Here is an 18382-nt window from a genome sequence, read left to right as displayed (position 1 = left end):
CAAGTCATTTATAATGATGTTGAAGAGAATGTGCCTACACACACAGAGCTTGTAGCTAAATCTAACCTTGTTTTGGCTACAGACTAGAGAGGCCACCAAGCAGAGCACATGCCAACCCTCCTCATGGTGTTCAGAGACAGCAGACTTATTTTCTGTATCTCAAATGCCAGTTTTGGATGGCTCTAAAAAACTCATCATTTATGTCTTAGGAAAAATAAAGTCAATGGATTTTCAACTTTAGTGTCTCAGTAAAGCATTTACTTTACCATCACAGAGTCACAGCTTTGGGCTAGAGCAACCCACTGAGAGAGGCAGGAGCTATTCACATCCTTTCAAGGCTAGTGAAAACAGCAGATATCTGCACAGTAAAAAACATCCACAGCTCAGCCCATATTACAGATTTTTGCCAAAATGGATTATCAGTCAGGGACAACATGGGATTTGTTACCATTAATGATACCCCCAAAAGCAAGCTTGATCGAGAAGGTAAGTTCCTCCATTCTTTTAATAGAGCTTAATTGGAAATTGGGTGACAATATTTGCACTTTTTTTCTGTGCTTCCTACTCGGACCCTTAAGCTCTTAAAAAGTCCTGTGAGAAGGAACTTCAATAGCAGCTTAATAGATGCTTGCTTCATATATTTGCTAATGAAGCAGGACTTGCTAGCTGAAGCTTGGAAGGCAAGATGGTTTACAGCTGGAAATCCTTTAACACATAAGACATATTAGCCATATTGTGTGGCTAGGGGGTGTTTGGCATTCAAGATACTTAATAAGGTATTGAGAACAAGTCTTTAACTAACCAAAAGCAAAGAGCTCCAATTTTCTGTGCAAGAGCTTGCCAAACAAGGTGAGATTAGATGAAAAAATCCCCAAACCTGTAACACAGCAGTGAGTACTGATCTGCCTTGCAGGGCTTCTTGTAGTGCACCAAAGTGCAATGTTCAGATTTCAGGACTCTGACACATACCAATCATCATAATAAATGATAATTGGGATGTGACTTGCACTATATTCTAGCGAACTTGACAAAATCATCACAGATTTTGCCAAAATCATCACACAAAACAGATTATCACATTCTGTACGCAAAAAAAAAGGGAAGAGTGAAAAACAAAATTAAAGGAGAGCATTTCTTGTACGCTGAAAACAACTGCCCATGCTTGGGACTGAACAGAAGACAACGGAGATGGTCCTGTTCATACTCCTAATTAATTTAGCCTCTATCATGCTGGTAGCTATTAAAGAATATGGCTTGAAGAGTCACTCCTCACTCTAGAAGGGCTGTGAAGAGAAAGCAGACCTACCTCCAAAATTTATCAGCAAGGGACTTTGTCTTTGAAAAACAGTGGAGGAACATGCAAAGCCCCCAAAGCCTCCATCATTTGCTCAAACCAGCTGTAGATGGAAAAGGGCAGAAACAGGGAGCTACTACATGGTTCTGCACACTAATCCTATCTAGCTGGGCATGTTCTTGTGACATGGCTTCTGGCTTGGCACAAACTCACAAACCATGGAGCAAGGAGCTGAAAACAGGCATGCCAACCATCATGCCCATTTCCCATGACTTGCTCAGTCCAGCCTACTCCATCCCCCACTGCCCATTTAGCATGACCATGCAAAGCCCTGTTGGCTTCAGGGATGAGTGTTCACTGCTCCTTTTGCCATAGACAAGGCAACATGCAGACAAGGCTCACCCACACAAAGCAATCTGCAGCTCACAACCCTACTTAGACAGACAGATATATATACACATATACATAAAAATCCTCTGCATTTTTAAAGGTGCTAACTACTCCTTTCTCTCACTGCCTCCCAACTGTGACCAGTGCCCTCGGTGAGTCACCCACATGCTCGGGGTCTGCCCACTTCAAATCCAGAATATGCATTTAATCTAAGTTTATAAGGCATTTTACTGTAATAAATAATAATTATACCTGGAGGGCAAAGGTAAGCACAAAAAGTATGAGTTTGGAGTGTAGGAGTGTTTTCCAGGAAGGTGGTAGGTAAGATATGGGCCAGCACAAAGTTAGTATGCAGTTGTAAACTTACACTGACTATTTATAGAAGAGACTTGAATAGACAAGCATAAAACTCTCTTAATCACATGGGCTGCCAACACATTTCTGAAAGTCTGCTGTCAATTGATCCCTGTTTTGCCAAGGGAGCTTCGTTCTGAGGATGCTGGGCATGTTTGCTTGTTGTTATCCATGGTAAATCTTATGCAGTTGAAGCAACACTTTGTGAAAACAGTGCAGCATTCCAGAAATAGCAAGTCTGTTTTCTGCAGCACTCTGTTAAAGTCCCCTAGGCCATCCCTGTTGCATGTATAGTAGCTTTTGTACCATGAAATAAGTGAAATCTGCTGGGTTTTTCAAAAAGCATTAGTTACTAAGATTTAAAAAGCCTGCTTTACTTTACAAGTATTCTTTACTGGTTCCAGGTTCTTTTTGACAAGTAATGTATTTGAACAAATCTAAGGCAGTGACCCTGTACCCCCGCATTTTCCCTTATGGACTGTGGATCTCACAGAGAGCTCTCTGCCCTGGAGCACACGTCGGCCTCAGTTCAGAGCCTCGAGAGCAGGGCTGTCCTCACTTTCCCTGTGCAAGCAGCTGGACCTCAGAAAGCTACAGTGGAAAATACAGCAACCAAGATCAAGCCGTGAGTCCCAACAGGGTCACAGAGACTTCAGAGACTTCAGGCTGTGTGTGCTGCAACCCCCTCTCCACCACGGGCAGGGCAAGCACAAGCCTGGACAGTGGGAAGGAAGATGAATACTAATTAGGAGCAAATTTTACTCAGATAAATAGACAAATTTACATTTTAGGGCAGAAATCAGTTTATATATATATTTTATATATCACTTATATTTAGGAAATTGGATACCACTCCTCTGCTTCTAAAACCTAGTGTACACATTTTAATGCAGTGTACATTGAAAAAATATTCCAACTTAGATTATAATAGGATTCTAAAAATTGCTTTGTATCATCTCTGCAGGATGTCAAATTCTTATTAAACATCATAAAAATTATTATGATGAATAGCATGGTTAACACTAAATGTTCCAGGTGTTGAGGCACATAACTATTACTTTTCTGTAGTCAGGCAGTAAAATACCACATAGCTGTAGGGTAAAATGCATGATTAAAACAAAATCCTGACACATTTCAGGATCGAGGCTTGGGAGCTTAACTGAAAACAAGCTGCACTTAAGTAATTTTTACATAGCCAAAAGGACAATATTCTCCACAGAGCAAATATGCACTACAGTATGGAGGCTGGAGACAGGAAACACGCTTGTGGTTTGGTTTGCTTTCAAGCCATTTTATTTTATTTTAACAAACAGCTGCAAGGTGTTTACTCTGAAAATTTAGCACAAGGGCAAAAGTCTCTATTGATGTAAATTAGCACCACATATCTTGGTCACATTTTGCCTATTTCCACCAGAAAAGAATTCAGTACAAGTTATTTAAATCCTATTGAAAAGCTCTCGCAGTGTGGGTGTCCTCCACTTCTGCTCTACAGCTCTGACAGCAATCCCTGAGCAGGGGAGAGGTTTAGGAGAGGACACATTCACATGTGGAAGTCAATAAAAGTTTTTTGGCCTTTGGAATAATTGATCCTCTGTTTACCACTGCAGCTCCCTCTCATTTTTACTGACTGACATAGTAGCACCACCTTGAGTTACTCTCATCCCAGTTGCACCAGGGAAATGCATTCCAGGCATTGTCTACCCAAACAGAGATTTCATTGTTCAGACAAAAACCCCAAACAAAAGTCACCAAAAAAGTGACCTTTAGGAGGAAAAAAAAAAAAGAATGATAATAAAGAAAAAAAAAGGAAAAAGGTAGGATGAACAAAGGGCAAAGAAAAGGCCAGAACTTAACACCCCAGTCCTGCAGTTCTGCACTATGGTTGTCTGGGCTTTTTGGAACTTCTTGTGGCTTACAAGAAATCTGGAGGCACAGGCTACTTTCAACCCAGCTTCTTCCTACCCATTCTGAGGAGGGATACAAGGGAGCACTCTGGAATCTCAAGTTCATCCATATCCCACTGGGAGGATCCAGTGCTAGACTTCAAATATGTGGACAGCCAAATCAAACCTGGAATCCACTAGCTGCTGTTCCCTGATTGTCCTTTTTCAGGAGAAAACTTGCTGATTATAAACAAAGTAATCACACACAAAGTGACCTATAAATAGCTTCAAGTACTGCCTTTAAAAGATAAGCTCCTTCACCATGCTTTATCCTTCCACAGACTACAGCTGTCATTGGAGCCACTGCTGACTGGCATTGCCTGTATCCCCAAAACGTAACAGCAACCTGGGAAGAGTACAGAGACGAAGTGGAGTGAGGAAGTCCAAGGCAAAGCTGGAACTGAACCTGGGAAGGGACACAAAGAATAGTAAGAAGGGCTTCCACAGATATGTCAGCCAGGAAAGGAACCAAAGAAGGTGTTCCCCCCTGATAAACAATGCTGGTAAACTGGTAACAATAGATGAGAAGACTGAGGTACCCCACAAACTTTTGCCTCAGTCTTCCATGGCAGTGTCTCTTCCCACACCTCTCAAGTGGATGGACAGCAGGATGGGAACTGGAGGAGCAGAGAGATTCTCACTGTAAGAGAAGATCAGGTTCATAACTACCTGAGGAACCTGAATGTACATAAATCTACAGAACCTGATGAGATGCATCCTGAGGGATGTCCTGAGGAGTCCTGAGGGAACTGGTGATGTAGTTGCTAAGCCACTCTCCACGATATTTGAAAAGTCATGGTGGTCAGGTGAAGTACCAGATGAGTGGGAAAAGGGAAATATTGTACCTATCTTTAAAAGGAGTAGAAAAGAGGACTCTGGGAACTACCAGCCTGTCAAACTCACATCTGTGCCTGGGAAGATCATGTAACAGATCCTCCTAGAAGTGATGCTAAGGCACATGTAGGTGATTTGAGAGGTGATTTGAAACAGCCAGCATGGCTTCACCAAGGGCAATTACTGCCTGACCAATGCAGTGGCCTTCTATGATGGAGTGATTACTGCAGTGGACAAGAGAAGAGCTATGGATGTAATTTAACTGAAAGGACAGATCACAGAATATTATGAATTGGAAGGAACCCACAAAGATCATCAAGTCCCACTCTTAAGTGAATGGCCCATGAGGGGATCAAACACACAATCTCGCTGTTATTAGCACTATACTCTAACCAACTGAGCTAATCTGTGGATCAATAGACTTCTATAAAGCCTTTGACATGGTCCTCCACAACATCCTTGTCTCTAAATTGGAGTAATAGATTTGTGATACTGTAGGGATTCTTTATGCCTCGTTGGTGTTGAGTTATACGGATGCAGTCAGCAACGATATGGTGATTCTCCTGGCCCTGGGGTTTAGTCCATAACCTAGGAGAAAATGTGCTCCCTGTCCTCCCTTACCACGTGGTCACTGAGAGCCCCAGAGAAAGGACACACAGAGACCACCAGAGAGGGAGAGGAACAAAGAGGAAGTTTATTCGTGGTCAAGGGTTTATATGGACTTTGGAGGGATTCAAACCACCAATAAGAGACAAGAGGGGAGTCTGGCTTTGGGCCAATAAGAGTAAGGGGATTTACAGACCGTGGGAGAGGGTTTCAGGTAGCATGATGTCACAATCTTCCCCCAGCTCCCTGAGCTTGCAGGGTGTTCTGGGAAGAAGGAACAGTGACTTGGCAAAAAAGACACTTCACCAGACCTTCTGTGCATTCAAACAACATTAAAAACATCAGTTGTTAAAGCATTATCAGTGGCTGGTTGATTCTCTTCACCAGCCCATTTCTGGCAGGACTTTCTCCATGCCATATATTGTGAATCCATCCCGACAGATTTGATGGATGGAGTGTTAGATGTATTAGGAATTGGTTGGATGGTCGCATCCAGAGGTCAATGGGTTGGAGTCCCAATGGACATCAGTGACAAGTGGTGTTCCTCAGGGATCCATATGGGAACCAGTGTTATTTAGTATCTTCATTAATGACAGAGATGAAGAGATCAAGTGCACCCCCAGCAAATCTGCAGATGACATCAAGCTGAGGGGTTTGGTTCACAAACCTGAATGACAGCATGCCATCCAGAGGGACCCGGACAAGCTTGAGAAGTGGGCCCATGGGAATCTCATGAGGTTTAACAAGGCCAAGGGCAAGGTGCTGCACCTGGGTCAGGGCAACCCACAATATATCAATACGGGCTGAGGAATGAAGCAATGGGAGAAGCGCTGCCAGGGAGGACTTGGGGGATCTTGTGGATGAGAGGCTGGACATGACCCAGCAATATGCTCTCATAGCCCAGAAAGCCAATTGTGTCCCAAGTTGCATCAAAAGCAGTGTGGCTAGAAGGTCAAGGGAGGGGATTCTGCCCCTTTACTCTGCTGTTGCGAGACCCCAGTTGGAGTATTGCAGCCAGCTCTGGGGTCCTCTGCACAGGAAGGACATGGACTAGTTGGAACAAGTTCAGAGGAGGGCCACCAAGATGATTAGAGGGATGGAGCACCTCTCCTACAAGGAAATGTTGAGAGAATTAGAACTGTTCATCCTAGAAAAGAGAAGGTTTTGGAGTGACCTAGTTGCAGCCTTCCAGTACTCGAAGGGAGCCTACAAGAAAGATGGAGAGAAACTATTTACAAGGACTTGTAGTAAAAGGACAAAGGTCAATGGCTTCCAACTGGAAGAGGGTAGGTTTAGATTAGATGTTAGGAAGAAAATCTTTCCCGTGAGGGTGATGACGCACTGGAACAGTTTGCTCAAAGAAGTTGTGGATGTGCCATCCCTGGAAGTGTTCAAGGCCAGGTTGGATGGGGCCCTGAGCAAGCTGGTCTAGTGGAAGGTGTCCCTGTCCATCCAGGAAAGCTGGAACTAGATGATCTTTAAGGGCCCTTCCAGCACAAGCCACCCTATGATTCTGTGATTCCATGAACTGTGGGACTCTGTGGGATGAACTTCACAAAGCCCCACTACAAACGTGAAGAGAGGATGTGCCCAGCCCTTGTACTGGCTTAAGATTTTAAGGATCACTTCCCTAAGAGGGACAACCAATATGGGTGGCATATGGAAGACAGGATTGTCACTTCACCTGTCCCAGCTGTAACAGGAAAAATCTGGCTTTGGTTTGCCTCAAGGGCTTTAAACTATATTTTAATACTAGTACTACAGCACAGGAATTATCCTATTACAGTGAAGGGATTACTTGGTACTCCTGCTGTTGCCAGCTATTGCAAGCATAATGACCCAGATTTCTTATGAACAGCCATGCAGCCACATGCACCTGTTTTCTCTCTGTAACTATCTGCCTACCTATTCAACAAGTGTTTCATGTAGCTACTCAGGCAGGTTACTCAGAGGTTCCTACTTGACCTGAGCTGGGGAAAAAAGCTACTAAAGGATTTCCCATATCCCTACATCTTATAACAGTAGTTATCTGTTCAGTGTTGCCAGCAGTCGTGCTGTACTGGGATCCATGAAAGCACAAGGTGTTTGGGGAGCCCTCTGGTCAGCAGGAGGGTGTCTAAAGAACAGAGGTACTAGAGAGGTCAGGAAGCCTCTGAGACGATGTTTTTTAAATCACAGTTTTAGATTCAGGTACTGGAATTATTACCATATCTTGCCCTTGAGGCTTATTATCCTTTACTGGATCTAGCCCCTGGTACTCAAACACTTCAGCCATGGGCACAGAAGAGATCTAAAGACAGACTGTTACTCCCATGGTGTGATTACAACTCCTCGCCAGCAGCTTTGTGCGTGAGGGATCAGCTGGAACAGGAGAAGCAAAACATATCAGCCCAGAGAAGAGTTCAATGCCTATTTAATGCTGACCCTTGTCAGAGGTGAGAGCACCAGAGGCTGCACATCAGCCCTCACATCATTAGAGCCCTTCTACTTGTTTACACAAGATAAATGATCATAAAGCAGTCTGAGCTAGTTGGTCTGTAATTTCCTCAGGTAGGCTGCTGCCCAAACTGCTTGGCCAGACTGTCATTTGGCAGAGATTTTGTTGTCTAAAATCAGGGATACACAATGGTTGGACAACAGCTGTACTCTGCCAGACCTCCAGGCTTAATCCAGAAAGTCCTTAAAATGGGCTGCAGCCAAAAGCACATGTGGACACTGAGACATCTGGACCAGCAGAGCCCCTGCACTCACCCTGATGAGCAGTGCCCCTCACTGTCTTCATCTTAAAACTGTCACAACTCTATCCAAAAGGGAATTGGCCTAAAGCGCTAGTGTTAAACTATTAGTCATTTATTGGAAAATTAATCCCTCATTTAAACTTCAATACCCTGCTTTCAAGCCTTTCTTCTTGTTTCCTCTCATTCCCCTTTAATAGGAGAGAAGCGCATCTCTGAGAGACGCAGCTCATTTCAATCTCCAGATGTACAAACATCACTGTAAGCCAGTTTGTATGTCATAGATGAAGAACTGAGGGGTTATAAAAAACAAACATATGCACACATACACACACACAAAACAAAACATCGAAAACACAGCAGACAGGAATGCCAACCTCTGAGTTAAAAGGCCATTTGAGGTCTCAGAAAGTTCACTTTGTTCCTTGTTAACAGTTCATAAAATTCTATCCCAGCTATTATGATGTAAAAATAACTTTTATGTTCAAGTGCATGGTTTAAGGAAATAATACTCATGTCATAATTAGCTGAAATGAAGCATGAATCTGAAATACCATAAAAATGACAACTTGTACAATATCATCACAAGTTGTTTTAATTATGTGCAATTCCATTAAAAAGGAAGAGCAATTTGATATGAAATAACAACTGAAAAAACCCCACTCAACACTACTTTTTTACAAATTCATATATCCTTATATTACGCAGGGAAGCACGACATACTGAGGGGAGAAATCCAGGGAATTTCTCATGCAGAGATTTCTGCCCGTTCTGACTAAGTACAAAACGTTAAAACATCAAAATTTTTCATGAAATGGAAAAATTTCATAAAAAATCCTGATCAACTGTTTTGAGGCTGAACTAAGTCTAAAAATTAGACTCAGAAGCAAAGAACTTTTCATTTGCTTTGTTGACTATTTAGCAACAGGATTTTCCATTCTTATTGATGACTAGCTGGAGCTGGAGCTTTGTGAAAAAAGTGATGAAGTATGACAAATCAAAATAAAATACATGGTGTCCGTATTTAATCCCTCTCATTGGGATTTTGTGGGATTTTGCCCTTTTTCTTACTTTGACTCATGGAACAGCTCTTCTGTATTCTTGAGTATATTGAGTCTCTCCAACAAAGGACTGTAAGATGAGGGATGGAGGACACAGGGCTGTCCCAGGGGCGCTGCCACTTTGATTTTCACCTTGGAGGACCACTCTGACAACAGTGACAACCCTTCTGCTTCCCAAAAAACCACAAGCCCTGTGGCTTCCAGAAGACTTGCCTTGCAAGGACTTCCTTCCATGGCATGCCTCTTCCTATGGGTGGACGAAGGTGCCATAGAGGCCTCATCCCTTTTGACCACAGCTTTTGAGTGGCTGAGAGCACAGTGAGTGGCCTTGACTACCCCAAACAGTGGGAATCTGTGTCCCTGTGCCCAAAGCACCTGTGTGAAGTGGACAGTTCCCCCATTAGCCTCTCCCCTCCCCTATCCTCTGCAGCCTTCCAGGGAACCCCCTGCACCCAAACTGTGGTTGCAACCCAAACTGCACCCAAACCCAGGGTTTGGAATGGGGGCAGGCTCAGTGGTACCTGTCCATGCTGACTCCCACGCCAGTCCTGAGCCTGCCTCCTCCCTGCTGCGGGCTGTGCCAGGGACAAACACTCAGTGACCACCCATATAAGGAACACATGGAAAATGGCACATACAGAAACTGTCATACATGGAAACTGGCACATATGGAAACTGGCACATACAGAAACTGGCACACATGGAAACTGGCAAACATGGAAACCAACACACCTGGAAACCAGCACATATGGAAACCAACACATACGGAAACTGGCACACATGGAAAGTGGCACATACGGAAACTGGCACACATGGAAACCGGCACACATGGAAACCGGAACACATACAGAAACTGGCACACATGGAAAGTGGCACAAATGGAACTGGAAAACATACGAAAACTGGCACACGTGGAAACCGGCGCACATGGAAACTGGCACACATGGAAACTGGAACACATACAGAAACTGGCACACATGGAAAGTGGCACACATGGAACTGGAAAACATACGGAAACTGGCACACGTGGAAACCGGCGCACATGGAAACTGGCACACATGGAAACTGGCACACATGGAAACTGGAACACATACAGAAACTGGCACACATGGAACTGGAAAACATACGGAAACTGGCACACGTGGAAACCGGCGCACATGGAAACCGGCGCACATGGAAACTGGCACACATGGAACTGGAACACATGGAAACTGGCACACATGGAAACTAGCACACATGGAAAACGGCACATACGGAAACTAGCACACATGGAAACTGGCACACACAGAAACTGGCACACACAGAAACTGGTGTACACACACATAGCCTTTGCCTCTCAGAGCCCCTCAAAATCAGCCACCTGGCTCACACTATCCCTGTGCCAGAGTGACCCTAAGCCATGCCCCATAACCCACCAGCAGTGGCACCATCGCCAGCCCAGCTGTGGCAGTCCTGGCCAAGGGTGCTGACCCCAGCAGAGGGGTGGCCTCAGCCTTGCACGCTGGTTCTGATCCCTCTCCAACACATGCTGCCATGCTGTGTGAGAGCAAGACCCACCTTGACATGGACAGGCAGGGTACCAGGCGGGCAAGAGTCTCTGTCATGAAGGCCTCGCACTGCCCCAGCCGGTAAAAACGGCTGTGACGGCCGAGTGCCTGGAGCACCCTCCCTGCACACCCTCCCTGCCCACGGCACCGAGGCGCTGAGCCTCACCAAACCAACACACCCTAACGAGGTCACACCGCCAGGCAACATTATTCGCTATCAAGGAAATGACTGAAGAGTGAGCAAAGTTATTACAATCGAAGTATCTACTTAATAGGGTGGTCCTGTGGTTTAAAGGAGAGCACTCAGGACTCTGAATCCCAAGGACCTGAGTTCCAGTCTCAGTGGGACCGTCCCCTGGCAGTTCAATGCCTCCCTGCCATCCCATCCCGTCACATCTCGGATGCTCAGCAGGGTCAGCCCCGGTTAGTACCGGGTGCTGTGACAGTCCCGAGGACTTCCCTGTCACTGTCCAAGCTCGCTCGGCTGTGGCAGATGGACCTCAGGACTTAAACGGTGGGGCCAGTTCTGCGCACGCTGTGCCTCACCTAAAAAATCCACTGTGCAGGCTGGAAGGGCACACCCACGTGGGGAGAGCCCTGCCCAAATCTGCATTCGCAAAGTCTGGCCATGCATACATATATCTACTTAGTGAGCTAGTTAACTTGCAACAAACTTTTATTCCCTCCCTCCCCACAGTCAGTTTTGCCTGTATCACCAACCACTCATCCTCCCTGTGAAAAAGAGACAGTTAAAGCCCTCTGGCAATTTACATTTATTAAAAGTCTCTATTTTTGTCTTCTTCTGGTCACATAGCTTGGATCATCCACATACCTCCTGATTAAAACCCAAAATACACAATGTCCAAGACTCTGGGAACACTCTGTATTTGACTAGCGCCAAGTGGAATGTATTACTAGATTACACATATGATCTTCGTTATCTGGGATATTTAGCCTTTGGCACAGGACCCCTGGAAGATAACATGCCAGAATCACTTACTGTGCACTGGGAGAAGGAAGAGCAGCCTCTCTGTGAATGACATAACACTACCTCTACGTACAGAAGGGGAGAAAACACCTTGGAAACTTGTGAAATCCTCAGTTTTTACCTTCCACTTCTTCAGCCATAAAAGCCACATAATAAAATTGGGTAGGGATGACATTTTAGGACATTCCTTCTTGTGTTCTTTGGAGATTTGTTCATAAAACCTTTTGAAAAATATCCTCCAGGTTTTTTAAACAGCCTCTGCTTGTAGGTTGCACCAAAATTACATCATAAACACACATCATGATGTAAAAAAGAGTTGTTTCATTTTCATATTTTAACACCTTTAGTGTGTGCAGACACTGATCTCTAAATGGTTGTGCAGACTGAGAAATTGTGAAATTATATTAATAAGTTTCAGCATGCAAAAATATCACTTTCAGTGATCTGGTAAGGTGTGCAACAGAAAAGGGGAAGCTGCCAGTGACTGCAGCATGTCGTTTGGCTGCCCCTGCAAAGTATCTGAGATGTGAGCAGAAGTCTGATAACACAGAACAAAAACTTGGGGTTTGTCACAAATGAAAATTGTTTGAGGGACATCAGAACAAAGGCTGAAAATCTGACTTGAAACAAGTCTTTATTATTCTCTACCAATTACTTTGAAATTACAATACCTGATACTTTAAATCCAGGCTTTTAATCTGTTTCAAGCCTGTAATTTGTGTTGCACTGAACTGTATCATTGAGTTGTGAATGTTTCATTAAAGGAAACCAAGAAAAAGTAAGAGGAAAATTACATCTGCAGAACAAGTCCAGGGCCAAATACAACTAACCCAAATCCTTTGCTAATTTCATACACATTAACAGAGTTAACAATCAAACATTTTTCCTGCATCTGAGTATCAGCCAAGAAAAATACCAAAAGATTACTTTTTCAATGTATTTCTACGATAACTTTACTCAAAGTGCTTCCAAAGAGGACATCTGATGATGTGGAACAGCCTTTACATGCCTATTCATCACCATTTTGTGATGAAAAAGAAGCTGTGCAGAAAAAAAGGAAGAGAAACCAGAACAGGAAGCAATGGAATAGTCTGTGTATTTTCACCTCTTGGGTGTAAGGGCCCAAATTCCACTATAATATCTGCACTAGTTACTATGTTCCTCTGCTGACTGCAGGTACAAGTCAAGTGAGGCAGGGATTACAGCATGATTGGACATCTAAGGTGCCATACAGCCATCCCAGAATTCTTCTGCAGGCCAAATATCTTGTACCTCCTTTTATATGACTGACATGGCAAGGCAAGATTTGTAAGGAAGGCTGAACTTTCATTAAAGCAAATGCTGTAGCTGGAGAAAAAGAAGACAAGATTTTAAGCACACAAGACTTTCAGGTCTGCTACTTTTTCAGGACTGGATAAGAGGACAATAGTACAAACAAGTATCAGCTGTTTCCAGCTAGATAATTTTGCCTTGGTCACATCCTCATGGCATCACAGCTACAAAACCTCTGAATGCTAAATAGCCATCTCCAGATGTTACAATGGGTTCTTTGAATAAATAGCATTAATAAATTTTAAAATGCCCCAAAGTAAAACTGTCTAAAGTCAGTGCCACTACATTTTATGAACGTGCCCTGATTATAAACCAGGGACACCTGACACATAAAGTGGTATAAAAAGTACAAACTGACTTGGCTTCTAAGTATTTCCTGCCTTTTTAAACTTTGCACTTGTTCATTAATTTCAACAAATACTGAGGTGAGCCAGCTGCTGAGGTGAGAGCATTCAAATAAATCCCTCACAGATGTTTGTTAACTTCAGATAGGAGCTTTATTATCTACAAGTCATTAATCAACCATTAACAAGTAAGTGTTATGGAGTCGTAGTATTAAGGTTCACTGCCAGAGAAGAATAATGGATTTTGCAGACTGGCTGTGTCTACAAGAAGGAGAACTAAGAGCTGAGACAGGTCTGAGGTAAAACATTTGGAGGAGATTAGAAAACATGAGAAGTCATTTTGTTGCTCTTCAGCTCTCCTTCAGGGAAAGCACTTCGCAAGAGCTAAGCATTTACACAACAAACTGAGTGGAAAGATCAAATTCATCCATCAGTTTGGTGATGGAGAGGAATGTGCTTTGCACAGCCAAACAGGGAAGTCAGGCACAGGTGAGAACTGCTGCTTCTGTGAACAATAATAAACACCATCCGAAGTGTCCCCCTCTGTAACTGGAAGACTCTGAAGCTACAAAACACTTGCTCTGGCTTCAGAGTCCTCAGACTTCACCCAATACCTCTCATAAAGGCCACAGGCTTTAGTTCAGAAGCAGTCAAATTGTTGCATGCCACAGAAGGAGGACAGGCATGACTGAGGCAGCATGACTGAGTTGTAAAAACAGGAAGGTCGGTCGGGTAGACAAAGCATTGCCCTTACTGCAGAATAAGGCAACAAGTTCCCCTCTTTGGTCCTCTCCACCACAAAGTTTCTGCCAACTGGCCTTACAAAAAAAATCCTTTCACACACTAGAAATAACTCTGATCTGGGCTATACGAGCAAGACATATTTACACTTCAGAAAGCATAAAATTCTTAGGTGAAAACTTACTGAGTGTGTACCACACTGGGTGTCTCTCCAGCTATTTCCAATTTCTGATACTTATGGAGCAGGCAATAAAACAAACTAAACAGCAGAATTGAAGAAAAATGTGAATGTCTGCACTCCAGCAGGCAAATGAAATTTGCCTTTCCTATTTTGCAACTCTGATTTCTTCACAGAATACTTTCCCCCGGTTTCTGAAATTCTGTGGAGTCCTACATGATATCAAATCAGGTATTAGTTAGATCAAACAAAAAAACTTTCTGAAGATCACACACTGACTATTTAACACATTACAGAGTAGGAAAAACTATTCCTTGCAAAGCCATACTCTAATTTCCCTTAATAACATTTCTTTGTAAAGAGCAATACACAGCTGGAAGCATTAACAGCCTACCAGATGGTTCACTTCTCGATAAACACATTTTGTAAGTTTAAAGTCTAATGAACTGTCGTGCAGGGAGACATAAGTTATGTATGCAGAGTGGTTCAAATAGCAGGTCAAGGCTGTGGCTGGACAGAGGACCAGCACCTTAGAAACTTCCATTTCTACGGCACCTTTATGTTGAAAGAGGGAAGGAGGAGGAAGGGCTGTTTCTGGCAGAGGAAAAGGACAAAGAATGCCAAATGCTTAACATCCACATATTCAGCCTGACAAGCGCTAATACTGGACAAGAGAAGGCTTGAGATTCAGGCTCACAGCATTGCCCTGAATCAGCAGGTGCTTCCAGAGCCCTAGAGAGCCTGTACCATTCAGCAGGCTAGGAGAGAAGAAACTTAGCTCAAATTAAATTGAACAATTCCACAATAAGCAATCCTGAGCTATGCCTGGCACTGCGTAAGTGTACTAGGCGGAAGTAGGAAACATCTTCTTCTGCCCATGCCATCTAAGCAGCCCAAATGTCACATGCCCAGCTGCAAACTGAGGAACAGCTTTGCCCACCCTATGGGGTATAAACAGCTCACCGTAGCAGCTCTGGAGAAACCCTTTCTAGGAGATCAGCTGGCATCTGGGCTGGCTCCATCACATCTTTCAGCAGGCTTTATAGTTGTGCAGCTACCAAGCAGCCTGAATTGGTGTGGACCTCAAAAACATGTCAAGTTTGCATCCGAGAAAGTGCAAAACACTACAGCCAGCAAAACTCACTGACTCACCTTGAGGCCGATCTAGATCTGCTAAGTGCTTTGACAAAGATCAAAGATGGCGCAGACTGGCGTCTCTGGGCCAAACTCTTCATTTTCTGATTGGAAAGAGAAACAAAATGAAATCATAGGTGAGATTCAGAACAGTAACTGCATTCATACAGACTGGCTGCATACAGACTCCAGTTTCAGACCATGGGAAAAAGGCTGTTATTGCCATCAGCAAGCCTAGTGGGGGAAAGTGGTTGTAAAATATCACCTATTGAGAAAAACAAAAGCATGACCAGAGAGCCAGTGATAAAGAAAAGCTGATAGTGTCTATATACAGATACCCAAGGTACACTGCATACATGAACTAAACACCTAGAGCTGGTCATCAAGCACTTTTTCACTCTTAATAATTTATTGTACTTTAAATTTATCAAATACCCAGATGGTGGTTTAAATTTCAAATGCCTCATACATTTCTCTGTCAGATCTGACATCTCCCATAAAATAAGGTTTGGATTCTACCCACCTAACCTTATGTGCTACATTAGCCTAACTTTTTTTCCCCAAATCTTTAGAGATGAGTGCATTTTCCTTCCCTACTAATCTAGCTGGGGCATTACATCTTGCCTCTCAGTAGTCAATAATGACGTTTTTTTCATTCCTAATTATATATGGGAAAAATAAGATACCGGGAGGCAGCAATGTTGTTAGCACAGAACTAGGAAAAGAATGAGAAAAAGGAGACACTCAAAGACAGAGAACACAGTGGGGGGAAAAAAAGACAAAGCACAAGAAGAGCTGCAAATGTTAGTAGCTAACAAGAGAGCAGGGATTTCCATTCAGTGAAGTTGAACAGTACAATCAAAATATTAAGCAAAGAAACCACACTGTTTTCCCCAGAGGTAGAAATTTTCAAAATCACCCACAAGAGACAAAACCCCACATTTCCCTGAACACAAATGTATTCACCACAATATATTCACTCTCCTTCTTGTGGCCAGAAGCAGGACTGAGCAGTCCTGGCCCTAACCCTGGAGCGGCTCTCTTGAACCGGTTGTGCAGCCTGCTGCCAAGGTGCATGACCTGTCCTCTCAATGACCCTCCACCAAAATGGGGATTGCTACCTTATTTAGCTCAAATACTTCCCAGAATAAACTGGTGAACAAAAGAACCGGGGTCAAACTCCTCCTGAGACCCCAACAGGACAGTATTCAAACCTGCAGTGGCCCCTTACACCACCCTGGCCACCACTGAGAGCCCACAGACAGGTGAGCCTTTGACAGTCATGAAGTCTGTTCTCAGCTAATCCCAAAGCACGACTTTCTTCCTTCTACTAAAAATAACCACTGGCCACCAGGACAAATATGTTAGAACAGTCAGAACAACTGATTCTTCTATCAATGTATGTGCTGGATGTGGCACACATTTTGTTTGGGCAGGTGCACAGCGTGCTCCCCTTGGAGAAATTGAACTCCACAGAACTACGCATTTTACTTGCTTTTGACAAGGGCATTTCTTCTATTCACTGCAGTGCATCTGCTATTGTGTCATTTTTTGGTTCTCCCTTTATTTATGTAAAGCATGCTTGTTTGTTTTGTCAGACACTCAGTTACAGCTATTGTGCAGCAATTGTTATAAACTCAACTGTGTAATTTCAATTCACCTTTAAAAATTATGCCCTTCTCCCTATTTTACCAAAAATTAACCTCCAAAAGATTGATAAATTAAGTCTGGGAACATTTAGCTGCCTCTCATTGCACTATAACTGGATAACAACAGACTGCTAACAAAACAGATGCCAAATTCTGATAGATTTGAAATAAATAAGCAAATAAATATCCGAATTTTTTGTAGTGAATGAAATCACTTTGTCTTACTGCTAGCAAATCTGAAAAGCTGTTAGCAGTTTTAAAAGTAGCATAGTTGCAAATATGAAGGCAAAAAGAGTCCTGTGTAACAATGCAATCTAACATCCTACAGAAAATCAGCCACATATTTCACACAACCAGCAGATTTTAGAAGTTTATATAAAGTATCAGCTCTCAATGGGAAATTCATTGCAATTTATTCATTATTGGGCAGATGGCTTTTGGAGGGGTAAAAACTGGAACATATCGGCTCCTGCAAAAGCAGTGGAACTTTGGTATATTTTCAGAGGGATCTTAATTCCTTTGACTTCTCAAGTCTGAAAATAAAGGAGCATTTTAAAATCTATGGCAATTATGGCAATTCTTTTCATGCTTGGGTTAGCAGTGCTGAATAGTGCCTACGGCAGTAAGAGTCTAGTCTTGACTTATATGTCTGAAGACCAAGGTAAAGTCTAAGATGACAGCAAGTTTAATCAGAGCTCAAATAATGGGCAGAGATAAATCTGTTGAAGGGCATCCCAGGAGGTCTGTGATCCAACCTCTCTGAACCTGCTGAGAGAAAGATGCATTTGAACAGGCTGCTCTAGGCCACCTCCAGCCCAGGTCTGTGTTGCCTCCAAGGATGACATTCCCCAGCCTCTCTGGCCACAGTCTTAGCACAGCTATTAAGCAAATCTTAGCAGAGAAAAAAAAAGAGACTCAAAACATAAAAAGATCACTGATGAGAAAAGGAAGGTTTTCACAGTGAAACTGAAATGAGTCAGATCAGCTGTATGCAAATAAAAACATTACACTGAGACATTGACTACAGACATAAAGAGGTGGTTTGTTTTTATTTTGCTAAGTACAGAGTTTGGGAAGAGAAAATAAGTGACCATCATGACAACTTGAATTGATTCACTTTGAGAAGGAAGAGGAAAAATTCATTTTTGGCTAAGTGAGACCCAGATGCCTGTTCTCCCCAGTTTCACTGCCTTTACATGTGCAAGAATGGCAATGTGGAGAAGAGGAGATACATCCTGAACAGCTGTAGTGA

General features: G+C 43.2%; 1 protein-coding gene across 2 annotated transcripts in view; it reads right to left on the bottom strand.

Moving 5' to 3' along the window:
- ARHGAP20 (Rho GTPase activating protein 20) overlaps positions 1 to 18382 on the bottom strand; it is a 68458-nt gene that overhangs the window by 42687 nt on the left and 7389 nt on the right. For both annotated transcript variants that reach the window (XM_071571293.1, XM_071571302.1), the window contains exon 2: positions 15500 to 15585. In XM_071571293.1, coding sequence (XP_071427394.1) covers positions 15500 to 15585 — 86 coding nt within the window. The remainder of the gene's footprint in view (positions 1 to 15499; positions 15586 to 18382) is intronic.

This window comes from Pithys albifrons, chromosome 1, assembly GCF_047495875.1.
Source record: "Pithys albifrons albifrons isolate INPA30051 chromosome 1, PitAlb_v1, whole genome shotgun sequence".
NCBI classification, from domain to species: Eukaryota; Metazoa; Chordata; class Aves; order Passeriformes; family Thamnophilidae; genus Pithys; species Pithys albifrons.
The sequence above is the reverse complement of the archived record's forward strand: the minus strand, read 5'-3'. Positions and strand labels throughout refer to the sequence as shown.